This window comes from Ammodytes marinus (genome assembly GCF_949987685.1).
Source record: "Ammodytes marinus genome assembly, chromosome: 13".
Taxonomy (NCBI): Eukaryota; Metazoa; Chordata; class Actinopteri; order Uranoscopiformes; family Ammodytidae; genus Ammodytes; species Ammodytes marinus.
Window position 1 is genome coordinate 15,894,001 of NC_137217.1, and position 21,701 is coordinate 15,915,701.

At 40.0% G+C, this 21,701-nt stretch overlaps 3 protein-coding genes across 4 annotated transcripts; 1 reads left to right on the plus strand and 2 right to left on the minus strand.

Moving 5' to 3' along the window:
- Positions 1 to 2,982: 2,982 nt before the first annotated feature.
- LOC307260125 (trypsin-3-like) lies at positions 2,983 to 4,302 on the plus strand (the record flags this gene model as incomplete). Its single annotated transcript, XM_080040262.1, has 5 exons — positions 2,983 to 3,022; positions 3,172 to 3,328; positions 3,574 to 3,827; positions 3,918 to 4,054; positions 4,153 to 4,302. The coding sequence occupies 5 exons, from the start codon at positions 2,983 to 2,985 to the stop codon at positions 4,300 to 4,302; spliced, it is 738 nt and encodes a 245-aa protein (XP_079896388.1).
- Positions 4,303 to 5,119: 817 nt separating this feature from the next.
- LOC307260119 (uncharacterized protein) lies at positions 5,120 to 13,117 on the minus strand. The gene is made up of 2 exons (XM_080040255.1): positions 12,954 to 13,117; positions 5,120 to 9,265 (listed from the first exon to the last, which is right to left on the minus strand). The coding sequence occupies exon 2, from the start codon at positions 9,206 to 9,208 to the stop codon at positions 6,185 to 6,187; it is 3,024 nt and encodes a 1,007-aa protein (XP_079896381.1). The 5' UTR covers positions 9,209 to 9,265; positions 12,954 to 13,117; the 3' UTR covers positions 5,120 to 6,184.
- A 1,842-nt stretch (positions 13,118 to 14,959) lies between these two features.
- On the minus strand, positions 14,960 to 17,586 carry LOC307260121 (uncharacterized protein). 2 transcript variants are annotated; one of them, XM_080040257.1, is made up of 2 exons: positions 17,434 to 17,586; positions 14,960 to 16,946 (listed from the first exon to the last, which is right to left on the minus strand). In XM_080040257.1, exon 2 carries the CDS (start codon positions 16,889 to 16,891, stop codon positions 15,335 to 15,337), a length of 1,557 nt encoding a protein of 518 aa, XP_079896383.1. In that variant the 5' UTR covers positions 16,892 to 16,946; positions 17,434 to 17,586; the 3' UTR covers positions 14,960 to 15,334. The 2 variants fall into 2 exon arrangements, with proteins under 2 accessions (XP_079896383.1, XP_079896384.1); XM_080040258.1 differs by having other exon boundaries at positions 14,960 to 16,949.
- Between the last annotated feature and the right edge of the window lie 4,115 nt (positions 17,587 to 21,701).

The following is a 21,701-nucleotide window of genomic DNA, read 5'->3' on the forward strand; positions in this document are numbered from 1 at the left end:
CACTTCCGGTTTCATATCCGAATACAGGTAGCCTACATATAGATAGGCTAATTGTGTTTGTTGAACAGATACAGATAATGACGTCTCCGTACACTCCTACTGCACATAGTAGCACCATGGCAGGCACCTGAGTAGGCTATAGGCTAAACAGGAGCATTTGAGTCCACACAGTCTAAAAACACAGAATTACAAGGGTGCAGAGAACAGTGCACTTTTGTAGACGTACATATTAAGGTTGTTATTACATTACATTAATAATGTCGGCGTGAAAGTGGGCTGATCTGAGGCATGAAACTCCAGGGCTGAAAATGAGTCCCACTCCGGCCCTGCACATGCCGTATTGGTCTGATTATAAGACAGGGTTTCCCTCTGGGAATATGTAGTAAAAAGTCATGTCGTTTTATATTCGGGGTCTAATATTCAGCGTCCAGTTATGGACTGACCGTTACCAGAGCGATCATTCAGCTTCAGGGCTTGTGTCCAACTTGTGTTTATTTATTTATTTTCGGGTGGAGCACGAGCTGCGCACTCAGATGCGGCCGGGACAGAGGTGTGTGCGCTTGGATAGAGAACGATGAGTCGAGCGGAAAAAGAGGCACGGGAAATGGCCAAAGATCTCCACATCCCCAGCACTGAATTCAAAGCCTTGACTTTTTTTTGTTGCGAGTCGACGTGTCAGAGGCATGAATCGGCGCAGCGATCGACAGTGGCTTTTCTGCGCAATTTGGAGACGTGTCTCTCAGGTCTCGGGACACAATCGGATCGTGAAAGCCTGTCCCCTCTACAACATTAACGTTCAGGAATCCCTTTTGATCATTTAGTCTTAAACCACATAGTTTTTCTGCACGGCGGCTCGGCGAGGTGTCACTGTGAACGTCACCATCACAGTGTTTCACCGGGGTGCGCGCTGCTTCGCTCAGACGGGGCTGTGAGTGTAGGCTCAGGCGCAAAGAGACAGTCTGTAGGCCTATCTCTTGCGCGGCTCCAGAGATATTGTATATATTTGTTTTTTAGAACGTGTGACGTCCCAAGATAGAGACGTAAGCCAAGGTTCGAATCAGAAATTTTCAAATGGCCGTCTCAATGCATTTTAGAACAGAGATCCTTCGCGTGACATCACAAGATATAGCTCGCTCTAAGCTGAGGCAACATTCGAATCAGGATTTTTCAAATGCTCGACCAACTGACATGACAGTATGTTTGCGGGGGGCTAACAGATATTCCTAAAACCTTTCATATACATATTAGCACTGATTTTACCCCCCAAATAACATAGTTACAAGGATTTAGTGGATTTGGGTTGCCAGGGCCTTTAATAGTTCTTTTATATTTTTTAACATGGCAGGTACTGTCATCCATATGTCTCCTCTATATTAACCACTATCTATGATATTAACAAGCGGACATGAAAATTAAATCTTTAATTTGAAGTGTAGGTGAAACCTTGAAAAAAAAACAATGAAATACAAACAACTTATGCACTGTTAATATGAAATTCAATGTGTTATTACCAGTGTTGGGAATAACGCCGTTTAAAATAACGGCGTTAGGTAACGCCGTTCTTTTTTCAGTAACGGGGTAATCTAACTAATTACTTTTTCCGTCGTTACAACGCCGTTATCGTTACTGAACGTTAAATGCGGTGCGTTACTATGAATTGATTGAATAAACTGTGTAATCCGAACGCACCCCTGGCTCCATACTACACAAACTGCTAGTGAGGAGACCGGTGTGTTTTATTCAGTGTGGATGACATTATAACTGTCAGTTAGCGCCGTCACGTCAGTCAGCCGGAGCGCCTGTTAAGTGAAGTTTCTTTTTCTTTCTCTCTCTGTTGTGTGAGCTTGCACGTTGCCGCACTAACCACCTATCAATCCACGGTTGAAACGTGCTCTCCCTGAGTTTGTTTGCATCGCCCTTGTGAGTAAGTGCATGGAGTTTCCCGATCTCTATAAATTGTAATTTATGCACGTTATTAAACGGCCGCGATTCGCCGGTTGCATCAGCTGTTTAGCGTGTCATCACGAGCCGAATATTGCTATTGTTCTTTTCCTGGGATCTGTATGCTGCTGTGCATGTTAAAGAAGGAAATAAACAGGATAAATCCTCTCCTCCTCTCATCGTCTCATGCTTCATAGTCTGACGTTTTTGGCTGTTTTAGCCGACACCCCTGAAGTGAATCCAGTGATATTAGCAGATCAGCACGGTACATCCAGCAGTTTCCTCTACTACTTTTGTTGAGAACAAAATAGGCCTACTTGAAGTGCAGGATAGGCCTAAACCTCTTGCTGTCTGTTGATGTGCAATAAATATTGAAGGTTATGTAGCCTACAAGTAGGCCTACCTGTCTGTTCTACTCATTTCAACTGACTTATGAAAACTGCTCAGAAAAATCCAAATTGACAACTTTTTTTTTTTTTTTTTTTTTACACTAGGCTAACGCAAATAGTTACTTTCCCTGGTAACTAATTACTTCTATTGTAAAGTAATTCAGTTACTAACTCAGTTACTTTTTGGAACAAGTAGTGAGTAACTATAACTAATTACTTTGTCAAAGTAACGTTCCCAACACTGGTTATTACCCAGATACATTGTATCTTTTGCATATGGTAAACGCACTTTCCTTTTGCACATGACTACAGGTAACGTGTAGCAGCAATGCAGTGCATTTCATTGAAAGTTTAACATGCATTTCAAGGAAAGAAAGAAATGCAACACAATTTCCTTTAAGCTCATACCATTATTTCAAAGAAATCAAATAGCTTTAATACAGTCAGTATTGGACTGGAGGTGGGAACAAGTCTTAATTTGTTACTAATTTAGCCCTCCTCCTCCAGATGGTTTTTTACACACGCTACACAACATGATAAGTAAAAAATGGACATACGTGTCCTTGGTCAATCAGATAACCTTGGTGCAGAGGGGCTTTAAAAGGAGCTGCAGGTTAGTTGAGCTGACACCGAGGCCCAGGCAGGAATCATCATGAAGGCTTTTATTCTTCTGGCACTGTTCGCAGTGGCATGTGAGTATGAAGACTGAAGAGGTCTTACTCTTTAAAGTAATTTTGACCACTCTGTGACAGGGTCGTAGTAAAAGGTTATTTACCTGATGATTTCTTGGATAATTTACTTGCAAAACATAAATTAAAGTGAATTTTCTACTCCCTATTAGTCGCCGCTCCCATTGAGGATGACAAGATTGTCGGAGGCTACGAGTGCAGAAAGCACGCTCTGACCTACCAGGTCTCTCTGAATTCTGGCTACCACTTCTGTGGAGGCTCCCTGATCTCCAGCACCTGGGTGGTGTCTGCTGCTCACTGCTACAAGTCGTAAGTACAGACTTTTGATTTTAGAATCAAACTGACCATACAAGCCTGATGTCAAACAGACAATTTTTGTTACAGTAGGTAAAAGGTCTACACAATTAATAGTGAAAACACTTTTGTAGGTTCAAATCATTATTATTTCATACCATTATTCTTTCCCATGGCTCATACTTCCTTATGTGAGGTGGTGATCTCTATAAATGAACTGAATACAACCTAAAATTAATTTTCTTTTCCTTACTCTGCAGCCGCGTCCAGGTGCGTCTTGGTGAGCACAACATTGCTGTCAATGAGGGCACAGAGCAGTTCATCAACTCTGCCAAGGTCATCCGTCACCCCGGGTACAACAGCCGCAACCTGGACAACGACATCATGCTGATCAAGCTGAGCAAGCCCGCCTCCCTCAACAGCAACGTCAACACTGTGTCCCTGCCCTCCAGCTGTGCCGGCTCTGGCACCCGCTGTCTGATCTCTGGATGGGGCAACACCAGCGGCTCTGGAAGTAAGTAGAAGACTGCAAGTCAAACTGGAACATGTTTTGGTACTTGATGTTGTATGATCAATCAGATGTATTGTCTCTCGTCCTCTAAAGGCTACTACCCTGATTCTCTGAGGTGCCTGGATGCCCCCATCCTGAGCGACAGCAGCTGCAAGTCCGCCTACCCTGGACAGATCACCTCCAACATGTTCTGTGCTGGATACCTCGAGGGAGGCAAGGACTCCTGCCAGGTACCAGCTACAGCCATCATCCCAGTTTCTTAAAGTCACACCCCAAACCTCAGAACACCTCCGCTTACATGTTGTCCTTTGTATTTGTGTCCTCTCAGGGAGACTCTGGTGGCCCCGTGGTGTGCAACGGCCAGCTGCAGGGTGTGGTGTCCTGGGGTTACGGCTGTGCCCAGAGGAACAAGCCCGGTGTCTACGCCAAGGTCTGCAACTACAACTCCTGGATTCGCAGCACCATGTCCTCCAACTAAAAGGATGATTCTCCAAATAGGCAGCGTGTCTTATGTCTTACATAGCTGAACTATGGGCTTCAAAATTCCAACATTGGAGTTCAAAATCACTGTGTAAACATTCTGGTATTGAGTTGTGAAAATAAAAAATATTACTGAAATAGTTAACATTTTTTTATGGCTTTATAATTTAGGCTACACCACATTCACATATGTGTATAGTTTATTATAAAGCATTAAAAGCGGTTTTAGAGGGATGTGGTGAAAATGCATTCACACTGTAACTGTATTTCTGGAGATTTATGATTAATTTTGTTTTACATTCACATAATTTGAGTCATTTTGGCTCCCAGTGTGAATTACATACATTTAATGATTTTATCAGCACAGGCCTAGAAATTTTTTTCCCCACTGTGACAAAGTTTTTTTGACACACATTAATTAAAAAAACCCATACAACCCCACTTAAAAATACTGAACTATCGATGTGTGTACAAAATACACCAACAACTTTTTATGAAATAATTACTTTATGTAAAATGTAAGTATATGGTACAAGGAGGGCATTTAACAGCATCAAGTGTCCTGACTTTACTTTAAACAACCAGTCACTTTAAGTCAATGGACATTAAATGTGATCAACTGTTTTATGTCATGATACAATATTAACTTTATTCTGTTGTTAATCAATATTAAAGATACCTTTGGTCCTCAACCGTCACTGGAAACATTTCCAAATTTAAGGATTGCAATGTTATCTTAAAAGGTATAGAAAGGGTGTTTATCTATTCACATTTATGCACAAATTTGAACCTGAAATAACATGAAGTGATCAATGATCAATACAAAATGACCTTTATTGGTTTTAAGACAAACAATAGCATCAAATAATGAACAACAGAGCAGGATGTCTATTTTTTTAAATGTTACTTTTTTCATGAAAATACAGTTTTTTTAAAAGCAGTAAACAATAACAGATCTTCAGCAACGCTCCTGGTATATCAGGTGTGAAATGTGCATGTGTTGGCAAATTTAAAAGAAAATTCAGCATCACTTCATTTTCAGCTATTATATTTCAAGTGCACAATAGCTCTTTGACAAAAATCTACACGAGAAAAACTGATATTCACTTTAAATGTTTCAAGGCTGATACAACTCCTTGTCAGTGACCAGAACAAAGCACACTTAAAGTCAGTAGAATACTTCATCTGAAACATTTAAGTTTAATTTGTTTCCGTCAAGAAAAGATCTTTCATGATTTGAAATGCATACGTTTGATATTAAATTCACAGTGGTCCAGAACGCACGTGCCGAGATGAGGTGACAAGGTTTGACATTTGTAGAACTATACAGCAAGTTTTCTGTTGCTTCTCTCACTTGTTTTAACATTTTCTATCAAAATCTTACTTCCCATAATCAGTCATTTACACACAGTATAATATGTTTTCAAATGTTTTTTTTCCTGAATAGCTGATTAAATTGTCCAGGGGCTGCTCCTGTCTAGGAATCAATGCACTGAATGTACAAAATATATGATGTCCCCCTCTGGCATAGATTTTCTCTTAATCTGTTCCTTTTGATGGACAGAAATTATGTTCTAGAAACTAAAAATGTAGCTGGCTCCTACTCAGTTGAATAATGAACTTCAAGGAAACAGATGGTGTCCCTATTATATTGTACATTTAGCCTACATGTACAGGATCTGAAAACTGACCTGTTGAATACACGGCTGTTTTGAGAATACAGACAAAATCATGTTAGATGCATTTCCGTTTCCACATATTTTCGAGTAATCTATCTTTGGGCAAGTGACAATGTTTCTTGGAGTACAGGACCCTTGTGTTAAACAAGGTCAAAAGATTCATGTATATGTAGAACAGGCACCAAATGTCTATTTAAGTTATTACACCTGACCTCTGGCATGCTGCAAATAATGTTGATAAAGGCCTTGAATGGCAGAATATGAGTTACCACACACAGCACACCTAAAAACATTGTCATTTGATATGTTGGCATTGTGGGTAACTTGACTTTTGACAGTTCTCAGAAGTGTGATGGGTTTTCCAAGTGTATTTTCACGTATACTGTTACGACTGGTTTCTCTATCTTGGGTTGTATGCCTTCTGCGTGGAGGCTGGGAAGTTTGACCAAAGTTAAGACCCTGATTTTGGACAAAGGGCACTAGAGACAACTCTTGGTCTGGATGTTTGGGTAAGAAACTCAGAGGAGAGTTGTATTCCTCGGGTGCTGGACGGAACGTAGCCATGCGGTTGTTTGTGGGAGGGCTGAACATTTTCTTGTTATACTGTGTAGCATTATCATCTACGGATAAATCAGGGCCTTTGCGCATGTTTTGCGTTGAGGAATGACAAAGCTGGTGACTGAACAAAAAATCTAGAGTCTTAAAGCTGCACCTGCACTGCTCACATTGATAAGGCAGAAACACTTTCTGGGGCCTGGCCTGAATCCACTGGAACTCTGGATGCTCGCTCATGTGTTTCTTGTATTGTTCCACAAACCGAAAACCTCGCCCGCACTGTGTACAAGTGAAGCGTCCATGTCTCTGTCTGTGGGTTCTCTGATGATGCCACAGCTTTTTCCAGTTTTCCAGAGTCTTACCACAACAGGAACAGGTGTAACTTTGAGATGGGGCATGAGTGAGCATGTGGGATCGGAGTCTGCCCATGTGTCTGAACTGGCGGCCGCAGCATGGACACAAATATTTCCTGGGATCTGAGCGGTTATCGAGTTTGTTTAACTTTGACACAAGATGTGAGAGCTGGTCAGCTGGTGTGACTGTTGACTGGAACGGTTTCTGGCACCAGGTCTGTGACTTTTTCAGTGTATTACAATTTGTAGTTGGATTCTGTCCTGTAGAACATCTACGTGCTTTTGGCATTACGTACTGTATTAATGACATAGTCTCCTCCTCTTTTAAGACCGAGCTGGAGGCTCTTCTCTCTCCTCTGCACTGACTGCGATGGGTAGTGAATTCAGAGAGAACACCAAACAGCTTGTCACAATACAAGCAGCGATAAAGCTTTGCACCGGTGTGGGCTCTCATGTGGCTGTTGAACTCCTGCAGGTGGTCAAAAACATTCTTGCAGATGTGGCACGTGTACGTCAGTGTAGACTTAGCAGATGTTTTGGGTTGCAAATCATTACTGCCTGCTCGAAGTATACAGCTGTGATTTCTTGCATTGCTGTAATGAGTGAATGATTTTTCACAGCGTGTGCAATTGTAACGCTTGACGGACCAGTGTGTCAGCTCGTGCACACGAAGGAAATAGGACTGACCGAAAGCTTTGCCACATATATCACATTTGTAAGGCTTCTCACCGGTGTGGACACGCAAGTGTCTTAAGAGGGCGGACTGAAACGGGAATGTTTTGCCACAGTACTTGCACACTTTCCTTTCCCTCTTTTCTGGGCAAACTGGTCGAGGAAGTACACGACTGTCTTGATGGTCGTTCCCTCTGCTGCGTTTTGCAGATTTCTTCCTCTCAGAGTCATGTGCATGAATCCTCATATGAGAGGCATACTCGGAGGAAGAGATATTGATCTTACAAAGTGGACATCTTTGATATAAGTTCTTTCTGTGAACCTTAAGATGAAGATTTAAGTTTGAGTTTTTGCTAAAACCTCTGCCACAGTCAGGGCATTTGAAAGGTCTTTCTCCTGTATGTATGCGCTGGTGGATGACAAACTGAGACTTAAATTTAAATGTTTGATTACAGATACCACATTTCACAAGTGTTTTTCCCCCTCTTTTATTGTAGATGATATCCGTATTGACATTAGAGCTGTCCTCCTTATCTGCGCCACCACAGTCTGGTTTTTGTTGAGTGTAATCGCTGCCTTCATGTCCCTGCACGGGATTAGCTTTCTGAAACAAAACCTTCCTTTTTATACTCCTCCTTCTCTTGCCACCTCTCTTGCGCCTGAAAGTGCGTTGCTGACTTTTTCGAGCCTCAGATTTAAGTGCAGTGTTGGCACTGTATTCTAAAGATGTTGAACTAGTTGACTCTGATGCAGGATTTAAATGATCAAGCTCTATCTCTATATTCTCGGCTTTCACAGCAGTGGGCACCCCTACAGGTTTGGGCTGATAACACAGTTCTCTTTGTGGTAATATGTGTCCCTTTAGTACCATCTGCTGCTCTAGTCTTTCTCCAGACTGCTCTTTCACCCTTCTTCCTCTTCTTCTTTTAATATCTTGGAAATTCAACGTATCACAACCTTGTGCAGAAGTCACTTCAGTTTGCTTGGGGTCTATCTTGCAATCAGATTCAGTCTTTCCGTCCTGTATTAAATGGTGTTGGTCTATTCTACTCCTCAGTCTCCCTGCAAGTCCGCTTACCTGATATGTTTTTACAGAAGCAGCAGGAGACTTAGCAACCACGTTTTTGACATCTCTGATTTCTGATTTTCTGGGTCTTCCTCTTCCTCTTTTGGGCAGCACAAGTGCCTTTACTGTAACATCAGAAACAATACGGACACCAGACATCTCACTATTAGGTGGATTATTGACTGTGTAACTGAATATGTCATTCGGCACATCATCACTGTTTTGGTTCTCTGAGCATGCTGGCAACGGAATTGTTGTGCTTATATCCTTGTGTTGAACAGCATCAAGACCCACAGGATCTGGATTTATTTTTTCTGTAGTCAACAACTGTTTAATTTTACGAGGACGCCCAGGTCTTCTGCGGACCGCCACTTGATGCCCGTGATTGTCTGTTGTAGAGCTGCACATGCTTGCAGATGTCATTTCAGACTTTGCTTCCCTCCCTAACTGTGCCGAAACGGGCTCAGTGTGTTGACAATTTGTTCCGCCTACTGTTTCGGATTTGACAAGGCCATCAGATTTTGTGTGTCCTGACGAGTGGGATTCATGTGCATGTTGAGTCAGCTCTGTTGCTTTCATTTTTTCTCCCAACCTTGAGTCCGGGTCTTCCTCACTGCATTTCTTTTCTTCAGGTATCTGTGGATGAAAAAAATAACTGCATTTGTCACAAATGTAGAGATGGCGTTGTTTAAAAATAATGACATGTCGAACAATGCAAATGTTATTTCTTTGTCATTTGTTTTATAGTACCAACGGTTAAATCTAGGCTGTAGGTTAATCTTGCAACAGTCAGGAGTAGAGTGAAAGAACACATTTAAAAAAATATATAAATATCTAAGAAATGTTATACCCTTGACAAATAAATACATATCTCAAAATTAAATCAAGCTATTATTAAATCTGATTATAAGCTTATTTTAAAGGTGCAGTGTGTAATATGACATCATCAAGTAAGTTCTACAAAGTTCTAGAATGCAACACTCCCTGGGTAACCCCAACCCTTTCGAATAATAACAGAAGCTACAGTGGCCTTCAAGGACAAGAACAACTCTAAATTTTAAACAATGCACCTGATGACATTCCAACTATGACACTTTCAAGATGGTGGCACTAGGCCTTGGTCCAAGATATGCAGAAATATGGACATATATGAGACCCTTTCTAAGGGAAAAAATAATAATTCTAAAAATGTTTTTCAGCTATTATGGACTAAATTAAACGTACTTATGGATATTATAATTACTTTCTACAAAATCTGCTAGGAAATAAAACCCAAAATTCTACACACTGCAGGTTTAAGCCTTTATTTGAATGCCATTGGACAAAATGGTTCACTGTACACTTCAGTAGAGATTAAAAAATACACTATTAATAAACGTGCAAAAAATAAAGCACTGAAACAAAGTCCTTAAATAAACCCTAAGGTAGTAGAGCTTTCATACAGAAAATGCATCATATTTTTAATTTAATTAGAGAATTACTTCAGACATTTTGTGGAATACTGAAAAAGGCCGCATAACTTTTGGGACAATATGTCTATTTGTCTTGCTCACAAGCTACCTGCTTGAAGTCCGAAGGGGCATGAAAGGAATTGTGCGGATGCGATGCCACAGAAGTTAACTCAGAGACTGTATTTTGGTCACTGCCTCCCCTGCTGAAGGATATTTTACTCCCCATGTCAACGGTCTGTGGATTAAACAGTGACAAGGAGGTTGTGATTTATATCAACCGTGACGTGTATTCCTACAGCAAAATGCTAAAAAGCCGCAATACCTGCAACAGACTGACTTACCTATTATTAATGCTGGCCTGAAGAATCACACAAGTGCATTACCAAGGGAGGTCTGCCTCCTTACAGTTGTGAAAACACTGCATCCAGGGACCGTTTGCCAAAATAACATGCAACTGGCTGGCTACATTATGATTGTTCATAAGAAATACAGCTATAATTATTTATGTAGCTCACGCAAAGGGTGATGCAGATCTGGGCCAGAGAGAAGCTTGCTGTGAGAAATCAATGTATACCTACAGTCCCCTCCATAAGTATTGGAACGGTGAGGCCAATTCCTTTATTTTTGCTGTAGACTGGAAACATTTGGGAATGAATGAATGAATGAATGAATGAATGAATTTTTATTTTTGTGTCATGTCCAAACAAGGACCCATCCCCTTCGGGATTATAAGACACCAACAACTGTATCAAATTCACATGATAACATTCACTTCCTGTAAATAAATGGAGATCACATTTCACAGTAGGACAACAAAGAAACAGACGCAAACAAAAGAAAAGAAAAGCAAACATAAAGATCTCATTGATAAGTATGTTTTGTTCTCTTGGCCCAGGCCTTCTCCAGATAGCCAGCATTTGGGTTTGCCACAAAAAGATGAATATGAGACAATAGCTCAACATTTCAGCTTTCATTTCCAGGTATTTACATCTGGATCTGATACACAAGTTAGAAGATAGCATTATTTGAAAAGGAACGCCACATTTTTAGGCGAGCAAGAGTATTGGAACAGATACACTTTAAATAAATTAAAGTGAATAAAACCTAATATTCTGTTGCAAATCCTTTGCTTGCAATAACTGCATCAAGCCAGTGACACCACAAAAACTTTTGCATTCTTCTTTTGTGATACCTTTTCCAGGCTTTCACCGCAGCCTCATTCAGTTGCTGTTTGTGTTAGGGGGTTACTCTCTTAAGTCTCCTCTTTGGAAGGTAAAATGCATGCTCTAGGGTTTAAGTCTGGAGATTGACTTGGCCAGTCTAAAACCTTCCACTTCTTGCCCCTGATTAACTCCTTTGTTGTGTTTTGGGTCATTATCTTGCTGCATGATGGAGGATCTTCCAATCAGTTTGGTTGCATCTTTCCTTAAATTGGCAGACAAAATGTTTCTGTAGACTTAGAGTTAATGTTGCTGTTGCCATCATGTGTCACATCATCAATGAAGATTAATGAGCCCGTCCCAGAAGAAGCCATGCAAGCCCAAGCTATGACATTGCCTCCACCGTGTTTCACAGATGAGCTTGTATGTTTGGGATCATTAGCAGATTCTTTCTTTCTCTAAACTTTAGCCTTTCCATCACTTTGGTAAAGGTTCATCTTGAGAAAGATGCAACCAAACTGATTGGACGATCCTTCATCATGCAGCAAGATAAACATCCAAAAAAACTGCAAAACACAACAAAGGAATTAATCAGGGGCAATAAATGGAAGGTTTTAGACTGGCCAAGTCAATCTCCAGACTTAAACGCTATAGAGCATGCATTTTACCTGCTAAAGAGGAGACCGAAGGGAGTAACCCCCCAAAACAAACAGCAACTGAATGAGGCTGCGGTGAAAGCCTGGAAAAGCATCACAAAAGAAGAATGCAAAAGTTTGGTGATGTCAATGGGTCACAGGCTTGATGCGGTTATTGCAAGCAAAGGATTTGTGACAAAATATTACATTTTATTCACTTTAATTTATTTAAAGTCTATCTGTTCTAATACTATTGCTTGCCTAAAAATGTGGCATTCCTTTTCAAATAATGCTATCTTCTAAGTTGTGTATCAGATCCAGATGTAAATACCTGGAAATGAAAGCTGAAATGTTGAGCTATTGTCTCATATTCATCTTTTGGTGTCAAACCCAAATGTTTCCAGTCTACAGCAAAAATAAAGGAATTGGCCTCACCGTTCCAATACTTATGGAGGGGACTGTATGTAAAATAATTACTAACACTCAAGAGGAGGCTATTCCTCACAATAAATACATTTTCTGTGTCTATATTTTGCTGGTAGGACTTCTAAGAACCCATATGTTTACTAATTTAAATCACATCTGGCACAAACAAGTGTACAACTTCTAAACATTACGGCCAATATATTCAAAATAAAAGGCTCAAAGTAAGTATGATGTTGCAGTTTGTAAAGCACTAGATGTAGGCTATGGATATGACGTATCATGCAAAATAGACAAATGGTTCTTGGTTTTGATTACAAATGATCATAGCGTAGGCTACATACGCCGACAAAGACATACATCATTTAATGTATATTTTCAACACCTTTGAACGACCCTGCAGCCTCAGCATCCAGCTATCGGTTATTAACAGCTGTCAACAACATGAATAACAAATGTAGGCGCTGTCTTTGGCTAGGCCAGATTTTTTGCGTTAGTAATTGTCAATTCAACGATGCAAGCCACACGAAACTAACCGTTAACTACGGGGGCAGCTCACACGACTGCCTTTATGGCTAATAATCCTAATGTAGGATATTTTCTAAACTTCAGTTACAAAACTTGATGATGGTAGACAGTAAACACAAACTCTTACCTGCGCGGGAGAAAGTGAAGACTGGTCAGCGTAGCCATTCACTGACCGCTGCTCAGCTAGCTAGCGGGGGCTAGCTCAAAGGAGCTAATATCTGCTCTGTTGTAACGTGGCTGCTTGGTTACTTAAAACACGCTTGCATTGTTCTGGGAGCCGAACTTCTAACGTGGACCCCTCTTATATTCTTTTCAGAGCAGTTTGCCACAGCGGGCCACTTGATATCAACGCACAAAGCAACCCGAAAATCGTGTCAATCACGCCGAGGGCAGAGTGGATGCTTTGGGTTCTGTGGGATGTTTGGTTCACTCTTTTGCTGTAGTAACTTTAATAGCTGCTAGCTAGGTAACATGTTTAATTCAGCAAGTCGAGCCAGTGCCACCACTGCACACATCAACCACCCACATATATGTGTGTGCCTGTGTGTTTGTGTCTTTAACCATGAGGTGCATGGGTTTGCGTTGATCAAGTAGGGATTCTGATTCCAAGCATACAAACACTACGTGAACGCCGCATCCTCTCCGTTGATATTTACCTCATCATAAATGGACGCATAACAGCGCCTTGTTATAGCTTTGAAATCGTTTGAAATGGCCCCATCTGCTGGAGATTAGGTCCGCAATAATATATAAAAGACCTCGATCACTGAATGATCTAGCGATCAAAAACAAGTCAAAACAAACAAACGAGTAAAAACGATATAAAAAATAAATCGGGCACCAAATTAGAAGTTAATATGGAAGTGGAGAGTGAAATATACTTCAGACTAAAAAATGTGCTACACGTAGACTAATTTGTCTAGATTAAGTGATGACCTATTTTAGTCTATGGTGTTGACATGTACAATCTAGATAAACACTTTATCAATGAGTGCCAGTTAAAATAAGTTGCTTGCAAAAAAATTGATTTATCATGTTTAGCTTTCCACCTCTTAAAGGTGCAGTGTGTAATATGACATCATCAGGAAAGTTCTACAAAGTTGTAGAATGCAACACTCCCTGGGTAACCCCAACCCTTTCGAATAATAACAGAAGCTACAGTGGCCTTCAAGGACAAGAACAATTCTACATTTTAAACAATGCACCTGATGACATTCCAACTATGACACTTTCAAGATGGCGGCACTAGGCCTTGGTCCAAGATATGCAGAAATATGGACATATATGAGACCCTTTCTAAGGGAAAAAATAATAATAATAAAAAAAATGTTCAGCTATTATGCACTAAATTAAATGTACTTATGGATATTATAATTACTTTCTACAAAATCTGCTAGGAAATAAAACCCAAAATTCTACACACTGCAGGTTTAATCAAACACTCCCCTAATGTAGCCTCACAGATTTGGAAGGACACAAGGACATTGTCAGATCTACTTTTTTATGTTTACCAAATTTCTACTGTCTTTTAATGTCTTAATTAACATATTATTTCACTTACTTAATTATTTTGTTATATTCTTACACTGTACTTACCTTAAAGGTGCAGTGTGTAATATGACATCATCAAGAAACTTCTAGAATGCAACGCTCCCTGGGTAACCCCAACCCTTTCGAATAATAACAGAAGCTGCAGTGGCCTTCAAGGAGAAGAACAATTCTAAATTCTAAAGAATGCACCTGATGACATTCCAAAAACATGGATGCCTCCATAAGACCTGCCTGCTCAATGTAGAAAATGTAATATTAATATTTGTAATTCTCCGCTCAGGAGGATAATTCAGATTATTGGCAGAGGTGATTTTACACCAATGAGGACATATTTATGAATGAGGATATTGATTTTAGCTAATAAATTACTTAAAATGTTACACAGTGTCCCTTTAACACATACAATGAACTACCATCAATTTCAGTAGTTGCACTGTTCTCAGGTTAAAACTGTATACATTCAGTCAATTTATCATGTGAATAATAATGGTATATGCTTAAATATCCCATGTAGACACACACAGACACCGAGTTTAAAAATATAGTTTAATACAACATGTACATAATTCTTAAGATCTGGCAAAACTGGTAAGAACAAATGGTATTGTTGTTGATTCTCACAGCCTCACTACACATTCTGATCATACGAATGTATGATAAAACACCAAACCATAACTATAATACAGTGCCTGGATATACTAAACATGGGTGAACCAAGCACATTTATTTTGATAATTTCATCTTCTATAACCATTGCAGGGATACCAACTTCAGTCTCTGTGAAAGTCAATATTGAGAAAAAAATAATCCAGTTTTATTTAGATGCATGTCTGTTGACATTTTTCTTCCTACACTTCATTAGGTTATAAGTTCAACCAGGACACTGCTGTATTTATGCACTTGGTCCATAATAACATAAAATGTGACATGCGAACTGGATGAGGCCCTCCAGTTTTGTCAAGTTGTAATAGGGACAGATGAGGTTACTTGGTAGATCATCTCGGCAGGTTTGTCAGGTCCGCTTTCAACGATGAAACAGTCATCGTCCGTATCCACTCCTGTCTTCCCATTCACAGCAACCACTCCTTGCCCCTTGTTTAGGCAGTCAGCCATGACTTGGGTTTTCATTACGTTACCAGAAGCTGGAACGCCAGACATTCTCTCACCATTCATCTGAGCAGGATTTGGGCTTGCCATAGGGGTCACACTCTTTAGTTTGTGATGCTGCTTGCCGCTTGGAACGTGCTGTGCCATAAACTCCTGTGCTTTTATACACTTATGCCTCTGAAGCAGCTGAGCAGTTTCAAAAGGAATACGACAGACTCGACAAGTGAACACATTTGCTGCGGAGGATGTTGGCATGGGTTTGCGCGATACACTTGATGCAGAGTTTGCGGGTGTCTTCAACTGCCAAGACGGAATGACAGGAAGCCCATGGCTGCTGTTTTTTGATGCATAGGGATTTGGACTCTGGCTTTTCAGTGGAGGGGAGAAAGTGACATATGGCTTCGATGCACTGGGACTCGGCCTCTTGAACAGCAGGGACGGTGTGACAGGAAGCCTTTGATTATTCGGACTGCATGTTATTATTTGCAGTTTTTCCAACTGCTTGGTGGAAGTGCCGTGGGGTATCCGACTGCCCTTAGTGGGATTCTGTGTTTTCAACTGGGGAGAGGAAGTAGCACTCAGATTCGGACTTGCTGTGATGAGTCTGAATTTGGTGGCATTGTTGGTCGAATTACAAACATGGAAGCGAGGGACAAACTTCTTGCTGGAGAGCAGCAGCCCACATCCTATACAGCCAGACACTTTATCTGTGACATGCGAGCTGTGGTGGAATACGAGAGAGGTCTTTGTCTCGAAACGCTGCCCACATTTATTGCAAACATATGGCTTTTTCTTGTTAAAATTGTGCACCGTTTGCAACAACACAACTGGCTGGTAAAGTGTCCAGAGATCCACTGTTGGAGCACCTACACCTGCAAAAATATTCTTCATGTCAGTAGAAGACGGGATAGGATTTGGGAGCAAAGCTGATTGCGATACAGAGGGGTACAACGCAGGCACTTGTGGAATCTGCCCAGGTTGCATGTGAACTTGTGCCCTGTAAGGTGATGTAATGGGTACTTGTGACAAAGGCACAAGAACTGGCAAAGAAAATGATGGCACCTTGTTCAATTCAGGTGCCTGCCAGACAACCTCTCCTGTCTGTAATCTTTTCAGTTGTTTCTCCTCTTCTATGCGCTTCTCAACCCGGCGCCTTTTTATTGTATCATGATTTAGCACTTGGTGTCCTGGTTCGTGCGTAGTGCTGTGCTCCAGCATGTTAGTGTACTCAGCAAACTCGGTTCCACAGGAGCAGATGTAACTTGTGGCAGAACACACATGTTCCTCCAGGCATTTTCGATTTGCAAATATCTGCTCACAGCTGAAACAAAAGCGGCCAGCGTTCATCAAGTCTCTGCTCATGCCATCATCCGTGATTTTTTGCCGTTTCTGCCTAGCTCTCTCCATGATCAGGCTAGGCTATCTTTTCACTTTTGATGTGAAGCCCTCCAGAGCACCTTTCCTGCTGAGACATGTGTAACAATGAATGTAATCATGCACAAAAAATAAATAACATTAACAAGGAGTCAAATAAGCTAGTTGTTCTAACAGCTACATGCAATAAGTAAACAGCATGGTACACTAAAGGAGAGAGGACTGCAATTGTATACCTTTCTTTGAAAGTCTAACGTTATTTGCTCGTCGGCGAAATCAAGGCCAAACTTCTGAGCCAATCTTAGGAACTCTGATATTTGTTTCTTGCAATTAGACCGCATACATTGGTAAAACTTAACCAGTTTCTAAATCCTGCTGTAGTCACGCAGAGAACATGGTGGCATATGTACTACTATATACTAGTTCTCAATACAACAAAATATTTAGGCTTGTACGTTAACTAGACTGTTATACAAATTAATATCTTGATTTTGCTGAACGCGCGCTTGCATTTCTACAAACCCACCATGCTAAGGATAGCATCAACTAGCTCATAGGCAATATCGTCCGCTTACCTTTACATGGAAACCAAGGAACTGCTTTGTCAATATTCAGGCATATTCTTGCAACAAACCGCAAACAAGGCGTATATTGACGTTTTGAGAAACATTCACAATAGAGCTAACTTGCCAGAATTTGGACGAGTGGGTAGCCGGTAGCAGCTAGTCCATTAGCCACACCGATAAACAAGAGGCAGGCGCTCTCCCTCTTCTTCTACGGGCCGCGCGCTTCGACGGCAACACTTCCGGGTTTTGCTTCATTATATACTGACACCTATCGATTGGAGCCTGCTTCATGTAGTGCTGCCTGCTTGAAAGTATATGTGAACCCATTAAGCCATTTTCAAGTGTATTTAGTTTAACCATTATACAGTCCCCTCCAATAGTATTGGAACGGTGAGGCCAATTCCTTTATTTTTGCTGTAGACTGGAAACATTTGGGTTTGACACCAAAAGATGAATATGAGACAATAGATCAACATTTCAGCTTTCATTTCCAGGCATTAACATCTGAATCCGATACACAACTTAGAAGATAGCATTTTTTTTGAAAAGGAACACCACATTTTTAGGCGAGCAGAAGTATTGGAACAGATAGACTTTAGATAAATTAAAGTGAATAAAACGTAATATTTTGTCGCAAATCCTTTGCTTGCAATAACCGCATCAAGCCTGTGACCCATTGACATCACCAAACTTTTGCATTCTTCTTGTGTGATGCTTTTCCAGGCTTTCAACGCAGCCTCATTCAGTTGCTATTTGTGTTAGGGGGTTACTCTCTTAAGTATCCTCTTTGGCAGGTAAAATGCATGCTCTATAGGGTTTAAGTCTGGAGATTGACTTGGCCAGTCTATAACCTTCCACTTCTTGCCCCTGATTAACTCCTTTGTTGTGTTTTGGGTCATTATCTTGCTGTATGATGGAGGATCTTCCAATCAGTTTGGTTGCATCTTTCCTTAATGGCAGACAAAATGTTTCTGTTGACTCAGAGTTCATTTTGCTGTTGCCATCATGTGTTCCATCATCAATGAAGATTAATGAGCCATAACATTGCCTCCACCGTGTTTCACAGATGAGCTTGTATGTTTGGGATCATGAGCAGATTTCTTTCTTTCTCTAAACTTTAGTCTTTCCATCACTTTGGTAAAGGTGCATCTTGACAACAACACAGTAACACATGATGGCAACAGCAAAATGAACTCAGAAGTCTACAGGATAATTTTGTCTGCCAATTTAAAGAAAGATGCAACCAAACTGATTGGAAGATCCTTCAAGCATGCAGCAAGATAATGATCCAAAAAGACTGCAAAAACAACAAAAGAGTTCATCAGGGGCAAGAAGTGGAAGGTTTTAGACTGGCCAAGTTAATCTCCAGACTTAAACCCTATAGAACATGCATGTTAACTGCTAAATAGGAGACCGAAGGGAGTAACCCCCCAAAACAAACAGCAACTGAATGAGGCTGCGGTGAAAGCCTGGAAAAGCATCACAAAAGAAGAATGCAAAAGTTTGGTGACGTCAATAGGTCACAGGCTTGATGCGGTTATTGCAAGCAAAGTATTTGCGACAAAATATTACGGTTTATTCACTTTAATTTATTAAAGTCTATCTGTTCCAATACTATTGCTTGCCTAAAAATGTGGCGTTCCTTTTCAAAAAATGCTATCTTCTAAGTTGTGTATCGGATCCAGATGTTAATACCTGGAAATGAAAGCTGAAATGTTGAGCTATTGTCTCATATTCATCGTTTGGTGTCAAACCCAAATGTTTCCAGTCTACAGCAAAAATAAAGGAATTAGCCTCACCGTTCCAATACTATTGGAGGGGACTGTAATTCATTGTTATCAATGCCAGTATTTTTTAGATGAATAAATAACAGATGTGTGTTTATCAATTCCACATTTTCTTTTCCGGAAATCAAATGTTAAAACTTAAAAAAAAAATGTTTGCAAAAGTAAGTGAACCCTGAGCTGCATTGCTTAATTCTAGCAGTAATAAACACAATCACGTGGGAGAAATTGAGTGATGAAATGGACCAAAGTAATGAGAGATCTTTAGGGAAGAAATTGGGCGGCACTAGATAAAACAGAGATCAAACCCGGTCCGTTTAGGCTTACCAAAGTGAACCCATACAGGCTAAACATGCCAACAGGAAAGAAAATCTCCGAGGATCTAAGGAATAGAGTTGTGATGTTGTCTGGGGACAGCTATAAATTCATTTGTTTATTTTAATTTTTTTGTGAAATCATTTGAACACAATTTTTTTGTATTTTCATGCTTTTCATTTTGTTTTGTAATTTTGATATGTCTGAAATAAATGTAATCAATCAAATTTAAAAAAAGATTTGAGCTCCATCGGTCCACCATGAGGCAAATCATCAAGAAACGGAGAGCTATAAGATTCACTGAATATCTGCCTAGAAGTGGCCTTCCTTCAAAAAAATCCACAAGCGCCGCAAGAAAAGAGATTTTTCGGGTAAAACCAACCCAAACATCACATCGTGTTTACCTGCTCGATTTAAGTAATGCAGCTCAGGGTTCACTTACTTTGGCCTATACAAAAGTTGACAAATAATTAGTTTTATTTTAGTCTTTTGACTACAAAATAGATTTCCGGAAAAATAAAATGTTGAATTGATGAACACAATACACACGTTATTTAATATAAAAAATACTGGTATTGATAAAAATTTATTAATAATGGTTAAACTAAATACAATTTAAAAAGGCTCAAGAGGTTCACATACTTTCAAGCAGCACTGTATATCTTTTTTTTATATATACAGTCTATGGTAATTATAGTGGGCGAATATATATATATATTCTTGAACACCAAAATAAATCCACTATAGTTATAGTTACACTATCATAAGCTTGACTTGAGATTGATGAGTTTAATAATTTATCTGGAAACAGCTATTGTCAAAACAATATTTAAGTCTTTTTCTCAGTTGTTATTCTGAACACGTCTCTGTCTCACTGTAGTTGAGCTTTAAAGTTTATTCTTGACTTTGTAAATAGCCCATGACAAAACAGCTTCAACAATTTATTTTGTCAACGGTTGTTTGTGATGAAGCTGAAAGCTCCTGAACAAGGGAGTAAGTGGACATTTAGCACAATGGCCCCTAGGGTAGGCCTATAGCACAACATTGTGCATTTTGCATCTTGGTAATGGGTTACAAACAAGGACTATTCAACCTACCAAAGTCAACAATGGGGAGCTTCGACTGCACCATTATTGAGTACATCCTCATCTCAGCCATCATCATCTGGTACGCTACTGCCACTGCCAAGTACAAAGGCAGACTTCAGCATGCGTTTTCCTCCGCTGAGAGGGCAATTGGCTGGAGGCTGCAATCAGTCATTCATCCAAGACTATGAGGCAAGCAGGAAGTATGGCCAAAGCAGCTGGCTTCAACGAAAATCAAGTTCCAGACTGACTAAACATTTCAATCATAATTTTTAGTTTTAAACAATGCAAAGTGCTTTACATTTAAAATATAAAATAAATATATATATATATAATATATATATATATATAACAACTTTAAGAGCCTTAATATGTCAGGTGATGTAAGGTTTTGAATTGCATTTACTTCCAAGTATTCATAGACCAAAACAAACCTGCCAAGCATGTGGCAGGGCTTCATGCCGAAGCTAGGAGGGCTTTTAAAGCCTGGATAGTGTCTGGTAGAGACAGACAGGGACCTTTATTTGAACAGAAGAAACGTGCAAATGCACATTTTAAATACGCACTTCGTTACATCAAAAGGAATAAGAACTCGCTGAGGTCTGAGTCTCTGGCATGTAAGTTACAATATAAAAACTATAATGATTTCTGGAAAGAGATTAGAGCCATGAACAATAGTAAATTGCCCTTACCTACAGATATTGAGGGAGTCAGTGGATCAGATGCTATCTGTCAGATGTGGCGACAACATTATAATGAGTTATTTAACTGTAATGGGAGGAATAATTTTGAGGTTGGATATGTTTATAATAATGAAAATGTGGTTATTAATTCAGAAGAGATACAATCTGCAGTATTGGGTTTAGATGACAACAAAGCTTGTGGTGCTGATAAAATAACTGCTGAACATCTAAAATATGCTTGCAGGAAACTTATTACTCTGCTTGCTATATGTATGACGGGATTCTTAGGCCATGGGTCTCTGCCTGAAGCCATTTTACCAGTACTATTAGTCCCTGTTCTTAAGGACAAAGCTGGCAAAATAAACAGCATATACAATTATAGGCCCATAGCTTTAGCCAGCATTGTTTCC

Bases quoted from the DNA above. Each gene is read 5' to 3' on its own strand.
- LOC307260119 (XM_080040255.1), bottom strand. From the start codon at position 9,208: ATGAAAGCAACAGAGCTGACTCAACATGCACATGAATCCCACTCGTCA.
- LOC307260121 (XM_080040257.1), bottom strand. From the start codon at position 16,891: ATGGAGAGAGCTAGGCAGAAACGGCAAAAAATCACGGATGATGGCATG.